We start from the raw sequence: 24,030 nt of genomic DNA, 5'->3' as shown, positions 1-24,030 counted from the left end.
GGATATGGTGAACAATGAGGCTGGACTGGACTGGCTACTGGGGATGGATGAGAGTCATACTTGAGCTTGTCAGCTTCAGCAGGGGACACAGTGGCTCTATTTTTGCTTCTCTTAGTTCTTTTAAATTTCTGCAGTTGTTACTTCACTTTTGAGTTGTGTATAAGACTTTTATTGGTTCATTAATAAAAGAGTTTTAGTTGGTTGTTATGGATGATGATTGCAACTTCGTTTGTGGTGGTTGGGCTATCCAATGGAAATTGGAACTGTGAGGACCCCAGATCTCTGGGAAGGTTTCCGCATTGAAAAAAAAAATATTCTGCATTTTTAAAGGGTATGGATTGGGGTCGTTACAGGTTTGGTATCAGAGCCCACCACAAAGACTTGCAATTCTGTCATCTTTTGAGTATTAAATTTTATTTTTTGGTATATGAGCCATGTCCTGAAGCGTCGACAAGTGTGACTCGTCCTCCAGAGCAGTCTTCTTCACTGGTATGACTATTTAATACTTTTACATAAATTATGTGAATTTTGTGTGATTGATTGCAAATATAGTTTAATAAGTCTTGGTGTGATTACGTGAACGATTATTGTCCATGATCAACCCTAAGGGGGTAGGATAAGTGAGAGTCTAATTTGTGGAAAGGATGTGCGTTGTAGATGTCGCATTATACCCGTAGAGGTGCTTCGTCCTCTACTGCTGCTCCCGCGACCTGGCAGGAACAGAGGGACTCTATGATGGAGGTCATTCACACCCTGACCGAGACCATGACGGCTCAGGCGGCACAGACAGCACAGGCGATGCAAGCAGCTCAGGCTATACAGGCTGCGCAAGTGGCACAGGCTGCGCAGGCAGCTGCACAAGCAGCAGCTCGTGACCCTCCTGTCGATATTATTCCAAATGTAGGTGGCGTTTCTTTCGAAAGGTTCCTGAAGTTGGATTCACCAACTTTTTCAGGAAAGGCAGACCCAGAGGCAGCGGAGAACTGGGTTGAGGAGATTGAGCGGGCGTTCGACGTCCTATCTGTCCCTGAAGACAGAAAGACACCTTTTGGCACGTACCGTCTGAAGGGCGATGCCAAGAAGTGGTGGGACACCCTGCGAAGGGTGAAGTTCGCCGATTGGGACGAGATCTCCTGAGAGACGTTCAGGGAAGAGTTTCTGGACGCATACTTTCCTGCGTACGTCGATGAACAAATGCAACAAGAGTTCCTTGATCTGACTCAGGGAACCATGAGTCTGGTAGATTACACAACCAAGTTTCGGAATCTCGAGAGGTACTGCCCGAACCTCTTCAAGAATGAGAAAGCAAGGGCAGCGAAGTTTGTGCACGGACTAAAGGATGGGCTACGGACTCGTGTCCTGATAGGTCGGCCTCCTACTTTGGCCGATGCGATCGAGTCAGCCACTGTTCTGACCAAGGACTGGGAGAGGTCTAGGAATGTAGCACAGAAGGGAGGCACAAATTGAGGGGATACTTCGGGCGGAAAGAAGAAGGACCCACCTACAGGCGGAAAGACTCAGGGTGGCAAGAAGCAGTGAACTCATGGAGGACAACAACAAGGAAAGGCCCCGCCAACATGTCGTAAGTGCGGCAAGAACCATCCACTAGGTTTTTGCCCGTTGTTCAAGGGAAATTGCTATCAGTGCCAACAGCCAGGGCACATTGCTCCTTTTTGTCCGAACAAGCCAGCGGCTCAGGAAGGACAACAACCACAGAAGCAGCCGCGACAGATACCTTAGCCACAACAAGGTCAGCGGAGGACTAACGGGAGGGTCTATGCCGTTACGACTGCTACTCAGGACGATCAGACTGATCTGGTCTAAGGTATTGTTATCGTCGCGAAATTTTTCCCCCGTCTTCCCTTCCTTGCGGAAGAGAGAGAGGGAAATGCTTTCGCGATTCAAACTTGACCGGATTTTGGAAATTGTTTTGAAATACTCGCCTCCGTTTTAAAAATTGCGGGAAAATCCATGGGATGGGGCTCGACCTGTCGGTACGAGGTTTGACCGTTCCTGCCGCCTTTAACAGGGGTAATCGAACCAAGGACCAAAATTATGCTTGACTTAGCAAAATTATCAAAGTTATGTTTTATCCTAAATGCATAGAGAATTCAGGCATGTGCTATGAGATTTTGGAAAATGCAGCTTGGGAAAACATGATGTATGCTTGGAAAATATTTGGAGTTGAAAAGATTCTCTCAGGAAAAAGCTGAAAGTCAATTTTTCAGGAAACTCAGATGAAAAAGATTTGAAATCTCAGGAAAGTTCATAAAGACTTGGGAAAATTATGAATGGTTGAAAATCCTAGGAAAATGGAAGTGATTCTTGAGAAAAGATGAACCTTTTGAAAAGGGAAACACTTCTTAGGAAAACTCAGACTTTGAGAGTTTTCTTAGGAAAATGATGGAAGATTTATAGGAAAACTCATTGGAGAAGGAAATTCAAAACTTGGGGAATCAAAATCCTGGAAATTTTACCTTTTGAAATACTTGAAAATCGATTTTGGATCTTGGAGAAAGATTGGAAAACTCTTTTGAATCTCTTAAGAAAATATCATTTTCCTGGGAAAACTGTGGAAAAACTTGTCTTTGGAAAACCGATTTTGAAAAATCCTTAGAGTTTCTTGAGAAATCGATTTCTTGAGAATGAAGTTTTCTTTGAGAAAATCAATGATTTCATGATGCAAATGACATGAGTGAATGAATGCACTTTGAAAAGATTTTCTAAGAGATTTGTTGGAAAATTTGTGCATTAAGTCAAGATAAATCCTTCACATATTCTGACTGTGGCCATGAATATGTTCAGAATTTAGTTGATTTGATGCACATGATTTTGAAAACTTTGGAAATATGATGTGCATTTTAAGATAGCCTAAGAGTGTAGGCTCAATGTGACTAGTAGAAAGATGACGGATCTGGGTCTCGTCCATACTCCGACTAGGGCCGTAAATATGGATCCCACCGAGTCCATCAACTCCCTAAGAGTTGGTGCACGTGCCATTCGTGAACATCCATAGTGCTTTTGAAATAAAATGCATGAATCACATAAGCAGGATAGTACATAAATTCAAACTATATGATATGCATCCTAGTCTAAGCAGGAAATTAACTCTCTTAATCCAAAATTTACATTATTACATCACTAAATAAAGGAAATAAAAGAAATTTGCAGACTTCAGCTCCTTCTTTTGAATGTCCCTGCCAAACTTGAAATAAGGTTAGCTCAAATATGTGGGTTTTTCCAAAATTTTCCAATAATATTATGAAATTATTGGATTTAATTGGATATAAACCCTATGATCATGCTTCCTTGATATTTGAAATGATGTAAATGCAGGGAATTCAGTGGAAAACAGTTTGAAATTCGGAATTGGGGTCAAAATGACCAAAATACTCCTAAAATTAAAGTTACACCTTTAAAATCAGGGTTTTTTGAAGGAAAACTTAGTAAAATTGGGATTTCGAAATTCAAATTGAATTCAATGATGATGAAATGCAGTATGACATGCTGCTAAACACATTAGGACTGTAAAATCAGAATTTGGCATTTTGCAATTTATCCAAAATAACGAATTTCGCTTGTTTTTCACTTGGATCCGGGTCCTGCGGGACCCTGTTTTGGTATTGTGGCTAATCCGAACCTCAAATGGATTCCAAATTGCACCAAATTCGGTATGAAGCATCTACTTACTCTGATAAACAGCCTAAAATGCTAAAAATCACGAAATGATATGATTTAAATGCTACAATTCAAAGAAAGTCCTAAAATGGTGGATTTTGCCTATGGATCTGAACCAAATGCAATGCTTAACATGATAATGCAAGATTTACACCATGAAAACTTCTGATATTTTGCAGACTGCTAAAAGACCCGAAATGGAACATTTTTGGTTTTTACAGCCTCGGGATTTGAGCCATGGTGAGTTCAATAACAGGGATTTAGTTCTGACAGAGGTAAAAATCACACAAATCTGATGTAAAACGCTAAAAAAATATCAAACAGCCATGGAAATTTATGAAATTAATCAGAGATACTCACGACACCAACATGAACAACTTTCATGTTCATGACTTTGGCATTTGATCAACGGACACACAGATAAAAATATAACTATTTCTGCCTAAATCAACAGAACAGACAAATGTAGCAAAACAGGGGGCTGACAAGAAAAATCTGAAGCAGGTGTCAACACTATACTAAAAATCACAGGCTTTTAGATGCAAACAGAGGACGCCTCGGACATAACTTTCACTTTTTTACAGTTTTGGATCTGGAGCAACACACAAAGAGAAACCATATCCCTAAGTCGATCCAAAATCTCAGAGGCCCAAATTAGGCTCTGACACGTGTCCCGAACTCCCAGATTTTTGCCAGACATTAAAAAAATCATAAAAATCTTAAAAACTCATATTAAAAACTAGACATTCTCCCGAGTTCAGAACATTTTTTGGATCGAAAATCGGATCTCCCATGGAGGATATCTCGATTTTACAAGTCGGCAAATGATTTTCAAAATGCATCCCGGGTAACAACACCCGACTTGCCATTTTAAATGTTTACCACAGTAAACAAATTCAAATGCCTCCGAAATTTTGACAAAATTTTAGGGACACCTAAGGGCGCATTTCGTGATTTTTTGGGGATTTTTAATAAAAAACAAATGCATGAAATGACGTGTGGACTGACTGACAAAAACAGAGACCTACTGAAAATGAGCAAAGTTGAAATAAATGCTAAACTAATCCTAATTAATTCATGAAATATGCTAAATGAATGAAATAAAATGCAAATTAAACCTAGCTAAATGCATGAAGGTTAAAATCATCAAGAAAGTATAATTAAACATTTTATATATGTCGTTTTATGAGAATAGCTCAATCCATCTCTCGGATGAGCTCTTTCTTCAAACGACTCCCGAATCGAATTATGGAATCAAATCAAGGGAAAAAGAAGTGCACCTTGCTTCGTTACGCAGCGTAGAAGCTCTTGAGAGGGGCGGCTATCACGAGCTTCCTTCGTCCTTCGCTCCGAGCTTCGGATGGTTCACCAAAATCGACCTATGCTTGAATCGAATTGGCCACTGCACGAACTTTACTCCACCTTCTCCAATGAGCCAAAGGGGGCACGATTTCCAAAGTTCAAAATCAGATTTTAGGGAGGCTAGGTCGGATTTTCAAGTTCACAAAAATGGTCTCCAAAGATGCTCTCTTCTCCTGGGCGTGGAGCCTTGTTTTTGTAGATTTTTTGAAAATTTTTGAATTTCAAACAGGCTCAATCTGAGCCCTCCATGTGGCGCCATCTCAGGGGGTGCTATCTGGGGGTTTGAAATTCGAATTTGGCTTTTGCAGGGAGCCCTCAAGTGGCGCCACCTCATGGGGCTATTTTGATTTTTGAGAAAAATAAAAAAAAAATGGAAATTTTGTGGGTGAGACACCTCAGCAGGGGAATTTGGAATTTTTCAAAAGCTTGCTTGATTCTCTCTGCAGGGAACTCCCAGATGGCGCCACCTCAGAGGGTGCTATCTTGGAATTTGAAATTCAAACTCACCTTTTGTAGGGAGTCCTCAGGTGGCGCCACCTCATGGTGGGCTACTTTTATTAAAAATAAAATAAAAATCAAAATGGAGCCAAGTGGAGTCCTGTAATGGTGCCACCTCAAAAGGTGTTTTGAGGTGTAAAGTTGGAACAGTAGGGGCATGCCATGTGACGCCACCTCTGGGGGAGTTCAAATGTTTGAAATTTTGCTTTTTCTGCAGGAAAGGAGAGGCTGACATGTGGCATTTCCTCAGAGTGGCTCCTACGATGCCATGTGGCAGGAGAACATGAAGGGAGGAAACAAAATGTGCCACCTCATAGGGGGGTTTTTCTACTTTTCCTGATGCAGAGAGGTCTGAACATGTGGCAGACAAGTGTCAGTTGTCTGGAGAGGCCTTCTCAAATGGCGCCACCTCAGAGGAGAATTTGAATTTCAAATGGAGGTTGGCCCTGGAGGAATGGGGGGTGGACATGTGGCGCCACCTCAGGGTGGCTCCTACAATGCCATGTGGCAAGAGGGAGGAAAAGGAGGGAAGGGACATGTGGCGCCCTCATAGGCCATCTGGAAAAATCAGAGCTCCGGATTTGCGCCACCTAGGCCTTGTTTGAAATTTTGAATGGTTTGCTTTTTCTGAAGAAAGCCAGGAGTGACATGTGTCTCCTACTTTTCTGAGAAAAGTAGGGAGAAGACATGTGTCCTCTACTTTTTCTGAAGGAGTTAGGAGGAGACATGTGTCACCTGCTTTTTCTGAAAGAAGCAGAGAATGACACGTGGTAGAGGGGAGAGAAGGAGGGCCAAGCCATGTGGCGCCATCTCAGACAAGATGAAAAAGGTAGAAGTTCAGGATCTACGCCACCTATGAGGAGATTTGAAACTTTGAATTCTAGTTTTTCTGAAGAGAGCAGGAAATGACACATGGCACTTGCTTTTTCTGAGGAAATGAGAGCTTGACATGTGTCCTCTGCAGGAGACACACTCCAAATGGCGCCACCTCTGTCTCCTACTTTTCTGAGAAAAGTAGGGAGAGACATGTGTCAGGCTACTTTTCTAGAAGAAGGGAGAGGTTGACACGTGTCCCCTGCAGGAAACACTCTTCAAGTGGTGCCACCTCAGAGGAGACAAGCTCCACTTTTTCTAGATAGGACAACCTATGACACTTGGCATCTCCTGGTGTTCTTTGAAATGACACATGGCGCAGGATGGATAGGGTGACACATGGCCGATAAATGGGATGACATGTGGAGGCTTCTTAGGGTAGCCCCACACTGACATGTGGCAGAAGAGGGAAGGTGACATGTGGCACCAACTCTAGGTGAACCCTATGCTGACACATGGCATGTAAATGGGAGGAGAGAGAAAGGACAAGTGGCACCAATCCAGGGGACAAGGCTCCTATTTTTTTGGGGTTTTTTCAAAATTCAAATTTTTAAAAAGGAAAGCTTGTGTGACACCACCTCAGTGTGGGTCCCACATTGCTTCTTTATTGAAATAAGGATTAAACCACAACTTCTTTTTAGAATTTTCATAAAATCTTGGACTAACAGGAAATTTTGGAAAGAGTTGACCCTGTAGGGCGATTTTGTAAAAGAAGGATATTGGAATAGCTGACAAAAGGCAAAATCTGAGTTGAAATTCAATGAAAATTATCCAGATTGTTTTTCTGAGGAAATATTTTGAAATTCAGAGTCCTGGGGGTAAAATGGGAAGAATTGATAATTTTGAAGACCCAGGGTTTTGAAATCAATTTTGAAAAGAGTTAAAATTCTAATCTGGATTGAAAATTTTGAAATCAAGGGTTCTGGACCTCGAAATGACATGCTGTGCAGTGCAGTGATTTGAAATGCTCGTGCAATGATATGCAATGTCATGTCTTATGCAATATAATCTTGAACCAAGACTTGAGGATTCCTGTCTTCTGTCAGGAGTAAAATTTTGACTATCTGAGACAAAATAGAGAAATTTTGAGAGTTGCAGATGAAATTTGGACTTTTGCAAGGTCCGAGCTCAGAAAATGACCATTTTGCCCTCCAGCGATTTCAGAGGCTGGATGTTGATGCTTGGTGAAAATGTCGGGGAGGTGAGTGAAAATTTGGGGTGTTTACAGATGCCCCTCTTTGCTACTAAGCCGGCTCATGGCCGAGCTTAGTGGCAAAGAAAAACACACCAAATTTGGGCTATAAAAAATGCCCCAGTTAGAAGGATCTGACTGGGTATGAAGAAATTAGCCCGAGGAAGATGGTAGATATGAAGCGAAGAATGAAGAGGAAATACTCATTCTGTGAGAGTGAAATTCAGGTTTTTATGCCCTTAACCTGGATGGGACAGAAATACCTCGTATGGAACGAAGCTCAGGTTTGGCCCTTAACCTGATTGGGGATGGAATATCTCATAACATGAGACTCAGGTTGGTACCCTTAACCTGATCGGGCGGAAAATGAAATACCTCTTTGATTGAGGCTCAGGTTTGTACCCTTATCCTGATCGGGCGGAAAATGAAATACCTCTTTGGATGAGGCTCAGGTTTGTACCCTTATCCTGATTGGGCGGAAAATGGAATACCTCTTTGATCGAGGCTCAGGTTTGTACCCTTATCCTGATTGGGCGGAAAATGGAAATACCTCTTTGATCGAGGCTCAGGTTTGTACCCTTATCCTGATTGGGCGGAAAATGGAAATACCTCATTGATCGAGGCTCAGGTTTGTACCCTTATCCTGATCGGGCAGAAAATGGAAATACCTCATTGATCGAGGCTCAGGTTTGTACCCTTATCCTGATCGGGCAGAAAATGGAAATACCTTATTGTTTGAGGCTCAGGTTTGTACTCTTATCCTGATCGGGCGGAAAATGAAATACCTCTTTGGATGAGGCTCAGGTTTGTACCCTTATCCTGATTGGGCGGAAAATGGAATACCTCTTTGATCGAGGCTCAGGTTTGTACCCTTATCCTGATTGGGCGGAAAATGGAAATACCTCTTTGATCGAGGCTCAGGTTTGTACCCTTATCCTGATTGGGCAGAAAATGGAAATACCTCATTGATCGAGGCTCAGGTTTGTACCCTTATCCTGTTATCATCGCAAAATTTTAACTTTTGCAAATCAAACTGACCTTTGAAAAAAAATTTGAAAATAACTCGCCTCCGTTTTTAAAATGCGGGAAAATTTCGAAGAATGGGACTCGCCTGTCGGTACGAGGTTCAACCGTTTCTGCCACCTTTAACAGGGGTAATTGAACCAAGGATCAATCTTATGCTCTACTCTATTCGACTTGTCTAAATCATATTCTAATTTCTAAATGCACATAGAATCAGGCATGTGCTATGTATTTTCAGAAAATGCACATTTGAAAACATGATGTTTGCTTTGAATGATTGAAATATTCAGAAAATGTAAATCTTGGAAATGATATCACATGAGAAATCGTGAATTGGGATTTGAAATATACTTCTGAGAGAAATAAAAATCGATTTTGAGAAATCCTTGACATTTAGTGAAAATTGATTCTGAGAGACTTGGTTTCTCTGAATTCAAACTTGGAAATTGAAATTCTAACTTAGAAAATTTGAATTTGGAACTTGGGAAATACTTGAAATATCCTTTGAAATTCAATGTCTTTGGGAAAATCGATTTTGCTATAAGACTTAGGAGATTTTGAGGAATTCAATTTCCTTGACTTGGATTTTGAATTGGAGTTGACAAATGCATGAAATGAATGAATATGGATTTGAGGAATTGAGAAATACTTTTTGTATTTTTGAAAAATGCAGTGCATTTTGAAGTTAGCCTAAGAGTGTAGGCTGAATGTGGCTAATGTGAAGATCATAAATCTAAGTATCATTCGTATTCTGACTATGGCCATAAATACAAATTCCACCAAGTTTATAAACTTCATAGAAGCTAGTGCATGTGCCATTCGTGTAGACCATGGTGAATTTGTAAAAATATGCATGAATCATCATCCATCACACATTAACATTATAAAAAAATAAACTATATGCAATACTGCCTAAGCTAAGCAGGAAATGTAAATTCTTATTCCAAAGTTTAATTACAAGTTACATCACTATTGAAATTTAAATACATGAAAAATAAAGTCTTCAATGTACCTGCAAAACTAGAAAACTTGTTAATGAATATATGTTGGCTTTTCTAGATTTATCCAACAATATCAGGAAATTGTTGGATTTTGCTAGATATAAGCCTCTTCCTTGATTCCCTTAAATAAAAATGATAAAGTATGAAATAAAATTGAATAAATATGAAAGAGAAGATATGAAATTTTGAAATTGGTGTCAAAATGACCAAAATACCCCTAATAACAAGACTATGGCCTTGAAATTAGGGTTTTTAGAAAGATATTTTGATAAAATGCAAAATTTGAAATTTGGATGGAATAAACTGTGATCATCGCAAAAAATTTTCCTCTTTGTCGGTTTCTCTCTCTTCCTTCTCTTTTCCTTTTCTAACCCCTATTTTCCTCCTTTTTTTTTTGAAGAGAGAAAAATAAAAGAAAGAAAAGAAAGAGAGAAGAGAAAAGAAAGAAAGAGAGAGAGAAGAGGAACTATTTTGCGGGTTTTCACTTGACCATGATTTGAAAAGAATTTAGAAATTTAACTCGCCTCCGTTTTTGAAAATATTGCGGGAAAATGGAGAGACGGGATTCGCTCGTCGGTACGAGGTTCGACCGTTCCTGACGCCTTTACCAGGGGTAATCGAACCAAGGATCGAATCTATGCCTTTTGCTTTGCCTAAATATAATCTAAGAATATATTCTAACTCTAAATGCACAAAGAATCATACTTGTGCAATGCAAGGATGTATGCTCTTTTGAAAAGAATGTTTTGAAAATTTCCAAGTATTCTGAGATGAACTTGGTAAGGGAGTGAAGAAAATGATTTGAATCTAACTTTAGAACTTGAGATAGATCAAAGAAGTTCTAAGTTTTTGAAGTAAATCAGGATTTTAGAAGAATAAATGAGAAAGAATGACTTGAAGCTTTGAAATGAAAGGAAATGAATGTTTCAAAGTCAAAATCGACTTTGAATTTTAGGTTTAAATTTAGAAAAGGAAATGAATACTTGAGATGGAATTGAATTTGGATTTTTAAGTTTGGAATGGATCTGAGATAATCAAATGGTTTGTGAGAATAGAAATGGATTTAAGGAGTTTTGGATGAGATCTGAAAGTGGAATTGGATTTGAAATCTAGATTTGAGAATGGAATTGGATCTAAAATCCAAAAAAATGGGTTCTGGATCAAAAAATGGATTTAAGATTTGAAACCCGAAATCCAAAAATAAAGTTGGACTCTGGACCCTAAGATGGATTTTGGATCTGAAGTTTGAGATCCAATGTAGAGTTGGACTCTGGATCCTAAGGTGCAATTTGGATCTGAAGTCTGAGATCCAAAGTAGAATTTGATTCTGGATCTTAAGTGAATTTGGATTTGAAGTCTAAGATCCAAAGTAGAATTGGGTTCTAGATCCTAAGTGGAATTAGATCTGAAGCCTGAGATCCGATATAAATGTTGAATCCTGGATCCTAAAATGGATTTTTGGAGTTGTTTAAATTTAGAAGATGAATCAAGAATTTCCAAATTTGAATTGACCTTGAAATTTATAATTTGAATCTTGAATATACAAATGAATTTCAAAGTCAGTTTAGACTTTGAATTTGAAGTTTGAATTTGAATTTTAGAAGATGAAGAGAATCTCAAAGTTAAATTGAACTTTGGATTTGATTTGGAGTTTTGAATATAATTTGAATTTGGAATTTCAAAGTCAAATTGAACTTTGAAATCTGATTTGAATTGGAAATTTTGAATATAAAATACATTTGAAATCTCAAAGTTAAATTGAACTTTTGAGATTGAAAATGAAATAGAATTGAAAATGAACAGATGAATTGGTTTTTACAAGAATTGAAGATTGATTGAAGAAGATATTTACATCACTTGGAGTTTTGAAAAAGGAATTTTTGAAAACATGATGCAGTTCTATCCTAAATGATGAATGAATTTGAAGAATTTGAAATTAAATTTTGAAAAGCTATTCCATTCTTTATATGAATTAAAATAAGATTGAAAATATAATACATCCTTGACTATGGTCATTGAATGTATTATATAATAATCTATATTTAAATTCAGGTGAAGAATACAACATATTTTTGTGCTTTTATAGAGTTTAAAATAAAATTAACTTTCAATATACCCTGACTATGGCCATTGGTATATATTTTGAGTTAATTTTAAGTTAAACTCTAATAAAAGAAAGAAATATTTGAAAATATGATGATTTTTGAAGAGGATCCAGTGTGGATCCAATGTTATTTTATAAAAGATAAAGATTCCTAAGTTTTGTTTACATCCTGACTATGGCCATTGATGCAAATCATCAACTTAGGATTAATTTACCTCTTACGAAATGGTGCATGTGCCATTCGTGTTCCCATTTGTGACATTTTGGAAAATAAAGGTGAAAAGCATGAAAATAAACAATTTATGATAATTACAATGCTCATTCATTCTATCTAAAACAGGAAATGTAAATTCTCATTTAATATCTAACTATTACAATACACGAAATTGAATTTACAACTCCAAATAATGATATTTTCCACACATTCCCTGCAAAAAGCACTTAGTTAGTATGAAGAATAGAAGAGAAACTACACATATCACTTGGATTTCAGAAATGTAAGTGATAAGACACTCATATACCTATTTTATGCTTAATACTTTATGAAACAACATTGATAATCTAGGGTAGGGAAGGATAGCCATTAATGTGTTTATATATATATGTATGTATATACATATATATATATATATGTATATATATATGATATGAATATAGAGTAGGTGAGTTGGGGCAAGTGATAAAGGGTTATGCTGGACAACAAGTGGAATAAAGAAAATCTGTAGTTATAACAGGGTAGTTGTTTGAAGAGATGGGATTTGAAGACAGTATTGGTTGTACGATAGTGAGGATTGAAAGGATAACCATGAAGGTGGGAGGATATGTTTCTGTGCAGCAGGAGGGATGGAGGTTGCTGTGTGGGATTGGTTAAGTGGTAATAGGAGGTTGATGCTGTGAAGGTGCATCAATAGAGAGATGTTATAGGAATGATGAAGAAGATGCACAAGTGGCTGTTGGCATGTGTATGATGCGCCTGCAGAGAGGGTATAATAAAAAGGGGGTTTACAGTGAACATATATATAGGTAAATGTGCAAAATTTTGCAGATGATACAGAGAACTGGGTTAACATAGCAGGGGTTAGTGGAATGTTATGAAGCATGGCAGGCAATGGGCTGAGATGGAGTTATAGCTGGGGTACAGGGAACATGATAGGAATGAAAATACAATAATGGTTGTTCCAGTGATGAAATAAGGTAGGAGGTTTTGAGGAAAGATGGTGGCGCACGGCAAAAAGGGGTACAAAAACGTAACAGTGCGAACAATGTTTTACAGAGTGGACTACATGGTTAACGCCCCTTGGACCCTCATATCCAAATATATGGGAGCTCAACTGGGGATTCAGCAATCACCACAAATATGTTGGCAGTTCCTGCATTATTGTACCACAGCAGTGCCTTGGCACTGCTGTAGATATATTAGAAGCTACAGCAGTACCTGGTACTGCTGTAGTGCCTAGGGATACCTTACAACAATGTATTAGTACTGCTGCAAACCTTATGACAAGATACAACAGTGTTAAGCACTGTTGTAGGTGAAGGTGCTGGGTGGCTATATCAATTCGCAGGAGGTGGGGATGAACAAAATGGAAATAAGTGGGATAATGGCAAGGTACATACTGGATGGGAATAAATGAATGCATATAGGGAAAGAGGTAAAAGGGGCCCTATGATGTGCAAAGCAACGGTGTATACACGGTCGACATGCATGTTGTGGGAGATGGAGGGGTGCTGTGTGAAGGAGAATCAACAAAAACTCTTGAGCTTGACACAACCTGTGAAGATGGGGATAAGCATGTAGCTGGGGCTTTAGGAGAAGAGGAATGACCACCAAGGATCAATATATTGCCAACAACAACAAAATAGCAAAGAAGCAGTCCCATGCTATTTTAAAATAGTTTACGAGAACAGAAACCTTTGTATTATGTGAGGTCAGGTTTTTGATCGCTCTGTGAGTTTTCACTGGTTCAGTGACCTCTTGAGGAGCCTGAGGGGTTGACATTGCAGTATAAGAAGCTAAAAAAAAAAAAGAGTCTCCACCAGAACCAATATGTGGTTGAGCTGATTCCTGCTCTGATAATGCTTCTCACTGGGTATCGAACCTTCTCGTTTACCATAACTTTTGTTATGTTTGATGAAGTAGAAGCGATTCAATGTCCCAGTTTTCTGTGAAAAGAAATTTTATCAGTGGCCTATATGAACTTTAGTTGTACACTGAACATTGAGTTTAAGAGATGCAACCAGTTGAAATTACAGCTTAGAGTCCCCTGACATACTTACCCTGCTTGAGTTTGAATTGATCCTACCTCGTGGTCTGATCGATGCTTGTACTCCACCATGTCTCATCCTTTGGATAATATATAAAAGAAATCACTCACTGTCAAGAGGTTCTTGGGGATCTCTGCCGTTCAGCTCAACCATTTATTCGTGCATTCTTGCAAGCGCAAGTAACTGTATTGCAACAACAAGAGATTCTATATATTTTTTTTATCAATGTAATGAGGTCTATACAACTTTTCAAACCTGATAGGCTAAGATTGACCCATTGATTCAATGAATCTGACCTTACAACCTTCGAATGATATGCCAAATTTCTAAAAATTGGGCTAAATAATGGGCCATGAGTATTATGACATCCCAAGAGTTCTTGACCACCAGCCATCAGTGAACCATTTATGCTGCCATTCATGAATATCTTGAGCGCTGCTGGTGTTCCATTATTTGTGCTGTTTTTAGTAGCCATTTTGCTGATCTAGTTTGGATGTTGCACACCAAGAGGCAGATGATCTATTGCTGCTCGTATAATCCCTGTTCAATAAGCAAAACGACCAAGTACAAGAAAATAGCAGTTCTAAACATAAATTCAATTCAAGACATTACTTAATCCATTAATGCATCAGAATGTTATTTCTAACACTTCACACCTTCGTACTAATACTTTTCATGTAAAAGCTAAAAAAAAAAAAATCGGTGACATGTTCAGATACGTCTTCATCACCTCCTTTTTCTCCCTCTTTTTTTTTATTTCCTCGGTAATTGGCACAGCTTGACAAACTCTCCAGCACTCAGAGTTTTAGACGTTCTCATTTGATGATAGAGTAGGGTGCTACGAGGATGCTGAATAGTCCTCCAGATCTTCCTTAATGGGGTACTTTGCCCACTTCGTCAGTTGATAGCAGATTGAATGATATTGATGTCCATCAGAGAGATGGAAAATGGGGTCAATCTCTTTGTGTATGAGAGCTTGTGAAGCAGGATTCCTGGTCATAATGCCCCTGATCTTTGGCAGCACCGAGATCACGGTTCACAGGGGAGTGCGTGTATTTCATGCTATGACAGGGTATAACACACGCTTGTGGTAAAGCTGCAGGGATCTCAACCCAGAGGACCCAAGTCGTTCAGATGAACAACACTCTTAGATCATCCTTTATAGCAGCATAGTCCCAGAAGTAGAAATCATGAAAAAGAGAATGCATATCTCCAAATTACCCATCACGGAAGTAAAAAAAAAAGTCACCGGGATGTATGCCCATCTTCAGATCGTCCATTATGATCATAATTTCAGGAAATACAGAACACTAAGACAAACTATTAACCTCAAGTCACAATTTACATGAAGGTATCCTTAGGAAACATAGATCGATTGAATCTGAAACTGCCGGGAGGCAGAGAAAAATGGTTGGAATATGAAATATGCAAATAGAAAATAACATAAGAAAATTGATGTAAGGGACTGAAAAGGAAATACTGAACCTGAAACAACGTAAACAAACATCTATTCTTACATAAACCATGGAAATCCGATAATAAATTGTAGAGCAGAAAAATAGATATCGGAATTAGGAGATTCCATTTTGCTATTGCACAAGGGAGATGGTTGATGTTGCTATAAGCAACCCAACGCAATCGCCAGTGCGTTAATGGGGCAAATAAAAAAAAAAAAAAAAAAAAAAAAAAAAATAAGAGGAAACAATAGAGTTACCTTGCTTGCAAGAATTCTGAGAGAAGGATCCGAGGCTTCTTCAGTGACTCAGAAGGGAAGAGATGAAAATGGCGCTTGGTTGTGGAGCTTTCTTCCAAACCAAAATAAAGGAGGAAAGGGGGAGGATGAAGAAGCGGTGAAGGGATGGAAAAATGGATGCCGATGGAGATGCAGGAGACGGATCCCTAATCCTCTTGCGTGCTCTCTTTTTAAAGGAGAAGCAGAGGATTCGAGAGAAAAATATGGTTGAAGATGGAGGGCCATCCAACGAGGAAGATGGTGATGGAGGATGCGCGGGAGGAGGGTCGTTGCAATTTTTTCCAAATTCCCAAGAGGAGTCTCCTTTTCTAAAGGTTTTTATAAAATGGTTCAAGGTGAGTTTTTCGGCAAAATCTTCAAAAACCACTTATTTTTCTTGTAGTTTTTCCTAATTTTTTGGTTTTTTGCATGATTTTCCCATTTTTTTGTATTTTTGGAACAAAAATCTAAGTTTTTACACGAAAACAAAGATTAAACACTAATTTCTTTTCATTTTTCTGAGAAATATTTACAAAAGTATATTTTCTGAGAATTTCAGACCAATTTGGAGAAATTTCTTCTGAAAGTGGGTTTGGACCCAGGTTTTGAGAAAATGTTCGAGTTTTGATGCTCGAATCGGGAAATACAATGGGATGGATCCAAACAGATATCGAATGGACTATCCGAGCTATTTAAAGGCTATTTTTGGTATTTTCTATAATTTTGATTTAAAAATTTGAACAAGGAGATTCAGATTTGGATCTGGACAATGGATCCAGATCCAAAATCAATTTAAACATATGAAATGAATTTAATTTCAATAAAACTTGAGATATGAACTTGAATTTAGATTTGAAATGACCCGTTTTGCTTAGAAAATGAATTTAGGGGCAAAAAGGGAATATCTAAAAGATTTTGAAAAATTTGGGGTGTTCACAGATGCCCCTCTTTGCTACTAAGCCGGTTGTAAGCCGAGCTTAGTGGCAAAGAAACACTCCAAATTTTGAAAAAAATGCCCCAGTCAGCAGATCTGAACTGGGTGTGGAAGAATTTGATTTAAAAGACATGGTTTTTCAGATTTAAATCTTTATCCTTGAATGGCTTTTGGAAGACGAAATCCTCGAAAGTGATATGACTAAATAATAGAGATGAGGAAATCGTGATGGAATTTTGGGTGAAGATCCCGAAATGATGAAAGATAATAATTTTGATCAAGTCTCATGGGTGAGACAAAATCAATGTTTTGAAATGACTCAGGTTTAGCCCTTAACCTGGATGGGACAAAGATATATCAAGATAACTTGAATGGGGAAAGGAATATATGAGGACTTTGATGGGACATTTATGAGAGAAGGCCTTGTGAGATGGAGCTCAAATAGGATCCTGTTCTGGATGGATATACAAAGCATGAATTCCTCGATGGGAAGAACCATGATGGGACTGGAGGAAGAAATACTTCATCGAAACGAGACTTAGGTTTAACCCAAACCTAAAAAGGAAGATACCTCGAGGGGCGAGGTTCAGGCTTGACCCTTAACCTGAAGAGGACGACCATACGGAATCCTCGAGTGAAGAGACCATGATGGGACCTTCGGAGTTTTGGACGAACAAATCCGAAAAGGGGTTTGCGAAAGGAGGAAGGAAATGGAGTTCCCTAAAGCTTTGAAAAAGGGATAAACTTGGGCGTCTCATTGCTGAGACTGAAACCAACTTTTGAATTTAATGACCTCTCGCAGGAAGTACAGGTTTTGACCCTTAACCTGAGTGGGAACAACCATACGGATTTCTTGAAACCGTGATGGGACAGGAGATATACTTCAACTGAATGGGGTAACTCTTCTAAAAGATATGAACAACGCTAGGTTGCACCAAAAATGAATATCGAATATTTATTTCATTCTTTAGAATATCTAGAAAATTTTGCCAATAAGATAAATTTATAGTTGACTTCAACGCTTAAAAATGTGTACACGTGCGCAAAGATATTTCCTCTTTTACCTAAAGTATTTCCTCCAACGAGGTTAACTCCTTGGTTTTAAGAGTCAAATTCAAAATTTCAGCGCTGATGATTTTCTTCAAGGAAGCTATCCATTTCCTTGATATGAGAAGAGAAGATATATTCTTAATTTCATAAAAGCAAGTGGTGAAGAGATATTGACAAAAGAATTTCGCATAAGAAAAGATGACTTCTGGCAATTTAGGCAGTTTGATATCTGGGTGTTTTTCCCATGATGATCTTCTTGCACTCTTTTTGAGTCATTGGGCTTTTCGGGCTTTTACATCATCCTTCATTTTGGATGTTCCTGACTTTTCTCTCTTTTTCAGGGAAGGGTACGTCACAAACTCCTTCATCTTGAAGATGTTCCGATCCTTCATTTTCTCAGGGATTATATATGATATTGGCTCAAAAGTCTTTAGATGATAGCTGGAATCAAATATCATTTAGGGTTTGTCGGTAGGTCCATCACACTCGCCTTCATCTCGACGGTGATCTGAACTTTCCCTGGAAGGATCCTTCACAAACTCCTTCATCTTGGTAGATGATCCAAATCTTCTTTGGCCCCGGGGGTCTACTCGCTTAATTCGCCTTCATCTTGACGACAATTGAGAGATCCCTTTTGCAGATATTTGATTGCAGCTTTAGAAATGAGAAGATATGGATTAGGTGGATTCTTTTATAGCTCAGGATATTTTCATTGTCTAATTGCCAGAAAATCATCTTTAAACATGCGTCATAGCTATGATCAATATCAATTCGCTTCCGGCTTTTCAATGTCATCGAATATTTATTTCACTAATCATACCGAGGATATTTCTTTCATCCTTTTGGTTGATCAACAGGAAAAAGATTTGAATTTTACCTCTCTTTCACAAAGAGTTTCACTTTTTATGAAGAAAATACTAGAGGTAATCTGAGGTAATTCTTTTGTGCAGTAAGAGTTATTTGGAATCAACAAATATTTTTAGCAAATTGGCAAAGTTTTCATGACTTCTATGTGAAATATTTACTCAATATAGATTTTGATGCGACCTTTAGTTGTAATTTATGATTTTGGATATTCTAACAGGTGAACTGAGACCTTTCATTTAACGACCAGCGAAGTAGCTGGAACCTTTCATTTAATGACCAGCGAAGTAGCTGGGACATTTCATTTAACGACCAGCGAAGTAGCTGGGACATTTCATTTAATGACCAGAAAAATCTGGGACCTTTCATTTAACGACCAACGAAGGAGTTGGAACATTTCATTTAGCGACCAGCGAAGTAGCTGGAACATTTCATTTAGCGACCAGCGAAGTAGCTGGGACATTTCATTTAATCATTTAACGACCAGCGAAGTAGCTGGGACGTTTCATTTAATCATTTAACGACCAGCGAAGTAGCTGGGACATTTCATTTAATCATTTAACGACCAGCGAAGTAGCTGGGACATTTCATTTAATCATTTAACGACCAGCGAAGTAGCTGGGACATTTCATTTAATCATTTAACGACCAGCGAAGTAGCTGGGACATTTCATTTAATCATTTAACGACCAGCGAAGTAGCTGGGACATTTCATTTAATCATTTAACGACCAGCGAAGTAGCTGGGACATTTCATTTAATCATTTAACGACCAGCGAAGTAGCTGGGACATTTTATTTAATGGCTTGATTTAAGATTGAGACTTTCTGAGAGACAAACAACACGAGGACTGATGAACTTGATTTTTAGATTTGGAAACTTAGCAAAAATACCCAATGCGAACACTAGGTTTTCCAACTGAGAGTCGGGAAGGAGATCGGCCTATTTTAAGACATTTAGAGATTGAAGCAAGAAGAATGGCCGGGGTTTCAGGATTATCCCTTATCCTGAAGGGGAAAAGGAATAGAATTTAAAGAGATTGAATGAAGGGAAATTGATATAAATCTAGAAAATCAACAAAGATTAATAAAACTTGTATTTATAAAAGAATCCTCATAGGTTAGCGTTATTGCTCCTACGAGGGGTTTCAGGATTATCCCTTATCCTGAATGGGAAGATGAATAGAATTTAAGAAAATTTAGTGAAGGTAAATTGATATAAATCTAGAAAATCAATAAAGATTGGCAAAACTTGTATTTACAAAAGAATCCTCATAGGTAGCATTGTGGCTCCTACGAGGGGTTTCAGGATTATCCCTTATCCTGAATGGGAACACCTCGGACAACGAGGGTCAGGTTTATCCCTTAACCTGAGCGGGAACACCTCGGACAACAAGGGTCAGGTTTATCCCTTAACCTGAAAGGGTGGCTACCAAGAATATTTAGAAAATACCTCATGGGAAAGAGGCATCAGGTTTATCCCTTAACCTGAAAGGGAAAATGGAATTGATAAAATTTAATGGAATTTTGCGAACATATTTGATAAACTTGATAAAAATTGATGTAAACTTGATAAAAATATGAATAAAATGAATGAAACTGATAAAGATATCAGAACTAACTGAAGATTTACAAGATTTGAGAAAAGGAGTTCTTCTGATCCTGCCTGCATATGGGATCTTTGGAAGGAAAACGTTTATTTAAAAGATAAATGAGAAATCATTTTGGGGGAAGAAAATCCACCACAAGAAGAATGATCAGCGCGAGATCTGATCCTTTAAATCAAACATGAGAGATCATCATGAGGGTTAATTTTCGAAGGCAATGGTTTTGAATACCTAATTTTGAAGAAGAAGATCAACAATAGATCTGATTTCTAAAAAAAAAATAACAGTTCAAAATTGATAATAAGATCAACACAAGGGTTGATCTTTGAAGGTAATGCTTAAAAACCAATCTTGGAAGATAAGACCAACACAGGGTCGATCTTTGAATATAATGATTTAAAACCCATTTTTGGAAGATAAGACCAATGCAATGATTGATCTTTGAATATGATGATTTATAACCCATTTTTAAAAGATAGGAACGACGCCAGGGTTGATGTTTGAAAAGTTTTGAGATCAATTTTGGAGGATAAGACCAACGCAAGGGTTGAAAAAAAAGATTTGAAATCCATTTTGGAAGATAAGATCAATACAAGGATTGGTCTTTGAATATAAAGATTTTAAAATCCATTTTGAAAGATAAGATCAACACAAGGATTGATTTTTGAATATAAAAGTTTAAAATTCATTTTGGAAAATAAGACCAACACCAGGGTTGATCTTTCAATATAATGGTTTGAAAAACTTATTTTTGAAGACATGATCAACACGAGGGTTGATTTTTTTGTCAAAGGTTAGACCAAGGAATATGTGAACTCCTTGGTCCTGACGAAGATTTTTAAAATTTCATGATTTTTTTGAAAAAGCCCTCATAGGTAATATCATTTCTCTCATGAATGACGTCAGAATTGTCCCGCATTCTGAAAAAAAAACAAAAATTTAAATGCCCCAGTATGGCAAAAGGGAACAGAAGCATTGGATATAAAAGATATAAAGGAAATCGACATTTCATTTGATAAGCAAAGGCTTGATAACAACTGAATATTTACAAGAACTTGAAAAGGAAAAAGACTCATAGAAGACTGGGCTGACTAGCCCCTACAGGACAACTGACAAAAAGAGACGAAAGCAAACAAAAACTTTGGCTTTATCAATTTTTTGAGTGGTCCGGGAATGGTTCTGTCAGGACTGCTGGCTGCTTTTCTTCCTCGTCCTCTATCAGCTCACTTCTGTCAATGCAGTCTTGTATCATGTGCTTGAGGACGAAGCAGTGCTCTGTATCATGCCCCGTTGCCCTGTGGTACTTGCAGAATTGGTCCTTGAATTTTCCCAACATTACGGGAGGATCTGCGATCTTAGGAAGTTTGATCATCCCGTGCTTCAAAAGGTAATTCATAATCACTTCTAAACTCTTAGATAACGGAGTGAAGACTCGATTTTTCTCCCACTTGATGTATTTGGGCTTCTCTTGAAGATCACCCTTTTGCTGAAGGCCAATCGGAAGCGGTTTATCATTGTTTTTAAAGGATCCCTCCTTCTGCCCCTTGTTCTGATCTACTCTCGGACCACTGCCACTGTTGTTCTTGTTTCCTTTGTTGCTGCTGCCAAGATTATTGCAGGAGGCATCAACTGAATGAGCGAATTGCGCCTTCTTCTTCTGGTCTTGGACATTCTTGACCAGAGGTGTGCCCTCGTAAAGCCCACTTTCTATCCCTGCTTCGAGCCATTCAGCTCGCTCGATCAACTTGATGAAGGATTTCGCCGGGGAAGTGGCGATGAGGCTCCTTATAGGCTGAGAGAAATTGTTGAGGATCACCTGCAATGCGTGTTCCTCAGGAATGGGTACCTTCATCTTATTACAGGTGCTTCTCCACCTGTGAATGAAATCACCTGCTCTTTCATTCTCTCCTTGCTTCAGGTTGTAAAGATGATTTAATGTAGGTGAGGTTTCAGTGTTGAATAAGAAGCGTTCGATGAACAAATTTACTACCTTATCGAACTCTCGTAGTTCGATAGGATTCACGTGATCAGCATACCATCTGGCTGCTACACCCTCCAGACTGCGGGGAAAACAGATGAATAAAGCCCTGTTATCTTTCCTGAAACGGCTGCACTCTGCATAAAATGTGGCCAGGTGGGCTTTAGGGTTGCCAGTCCCGTCAAATTTGAGAAACTTACGGGGAAGATTCTCCAAGTTATCGTCCCCATCTAGACCATCATAGAAATCTTCGCCGGTGTAGGTCTGCTTGCCCTTACCCTTGGCTTGAATATCCTTAATAGCTCGATTCATTTCCTTCATCTGTTTACTCATCAGGTCCTTTGTTGGAGCCCCAGACTTGGGCTTGTTGACAGATTCGGGCTCTTCCGCAACTATCTTTACAGACTGTCTCGGAGGATTCTGCTTGTAGACAATCTGCTCTTCCTCTTCCGATTCTTCCTCGACTGACTCTGATTCCTCAGAAGTAGTATCTGGTTGCACCTTCTTTCTGATGATTCTGACTTGCTTCTTTACAGGCTTCTTCTTCAGCTTGCTTTTAGGAGCTGCCTCTTTCAGCTTGGCCTCAGCTTGCTCCGACATCATCCTTGCCATCATCTTTTGGAACATGTCATACATAGCGGGGTCGATGTCATCTTTCTTGTTCTGACCCTGTCCCCTGACTGATTTAGGAGAGCTCATCTCTTCCGCCTCACTGTCGCTGAGTTGAGGATCTGTTTCTTTCCCCCCTCTTATAGTGACCATTTTTGAAATATCAGAACTCTCTGTGGAGAAAAAGTGGAGATTTTTAGACCAAAGAAATTTTTGGAGATATTTTGACAAAGAGGAAGGATTTAGGTTAAAAATTTAATTGTATCCCATTACTAGGGATTGAGTCGCCACCAAATTTGTGACAATTGCGTTGTTTACTCTACGAGGGAGAGTAACCAACTGAAAAATATGAAAAGAAAATATTATTTTTGAAAAGGATATCTCTTGATGGAAAGAGATTTTTATGAAAATATAAACAAGAATATAAAAATAGAAGAAAAATAAAAGGAAAAATAGAATTTTGACAATAAATGGTAAGGATTTAAAATTTTGAAGGACTTGCAGGCAGGATCAGAAGAATTTGGAAGAATTTTTAGAGGAAGAGGAAGAAGAGAAAGAATAATACACCTGGGTTTTAAAAACAAAGAGGAAATTTTGAGATATATACCCAGGGTTTTGGAAAATATAAGGAAGATATATATATATAAAATATCATACAATCACAGATATACAAGCAAGGATACACAAACAGTACCCCCTAAGGCCGACTCTATATGCAATATTTGAAATGGCTGGTAGGACCTTAATCCTAACTCTAAGATTTATATCATTTGTTTCCAATCAAGGTACACCGATATACTCAAGCCAAAGCTCGAAGTACGTGGCATATAAAGATATCTCTTTGGTTCTAAGGTAAAGGCTTCCCAACATCCTTGAGCGCCTACCGATATACCTCGGACTATGGCCCTTAGGTACGTGGTAGGGGGGCGCGAACCCAAATAAGTGGTCCAGTTGTGAGGCTCTCTCCCGAACTATGGTTCAGTGAGACAGCCCAGCAACGTGAAGACCGGGACAATATAGGTAGGGATGTTTTCAAAAACATGATCAACATGTAGAAAAAAAAACTAGAAGGCTCTAATGCAAGTCCTAAAGAGAAAGATTTAAATGAGAAGAGTCATACACTTGCATACATTGTTTACATTCAATCCTTAAAATTGAGGAGAGTTGTATTTAAAACCTAAGTCTAATGCGAACATGGAATAGTCTCCTCAATATGGTCCTACCAAACTATACTTAAATCCTATATGCAAAAGATGTCAGCTT

General features: G+C 38.4%; 1 protein-coding gene across 1 annotated transcript; it reads left to right on the top strand.

Annotated features, from left to right (window-relative positions):
* The first annotated feature begins 765 nt into the window (after positions 1-765).
* LOC149815507 (uncharacterized) lies at positions 766-1,467 on the top strand. The gene is made up of 2 exons (XM_089990557.1): positions 766-1,055; positions 1,149-1,467. The coding sequence occupies exons 1-2, from the start codon at positions 766-768 to the stop codon at positions 1,465-1,467; spliced, it is 609 nt and encodes a 202-aa protein (XP_089846683.1).
* The last annotated feature ends 22,563 nt before the right edge of the window (positions 1,468-24,030 follow it).

This window comes from Nuphar pumila, chromosome 15 (genome assembly GCF_984573655.1).
Source record: "Nuphar pumila chromosome 15, dmNupPumi1.hap1.1, whole genome shotgun sequence".
Lineage (NCBI taxonomy): Eukaryota > Viridiplantae > Streptophyta > Magnoliopsida > Nymphaeales > Nymphaeaceae > Nuphar > Nuphar pumila.
The sequence above is the reverse complement of the archived record's forward strand: the minus strand, read 5'-3'. Positions and strand labels throughout refer to the sequence as shown.

What these genes read in the sequence shown, in the direction of transcription:
- LOC149815507 (XM_089990557.1), top strand. Translation starts at nt 766, where the DNA reads ATGACGGCTCAGGCGGCACAGACAGCACAGGCGATGCAAGCAGCTCAG. An exon ending in AGAAAGACACCTTTTGGCAC is followed by an intron (nt 1,056 to 1,148) that starts GTACCGTCTGAA and finishes AGAGACGTTCAG; the next exon opens with GGAAGAGTTTCTGGACGCAT.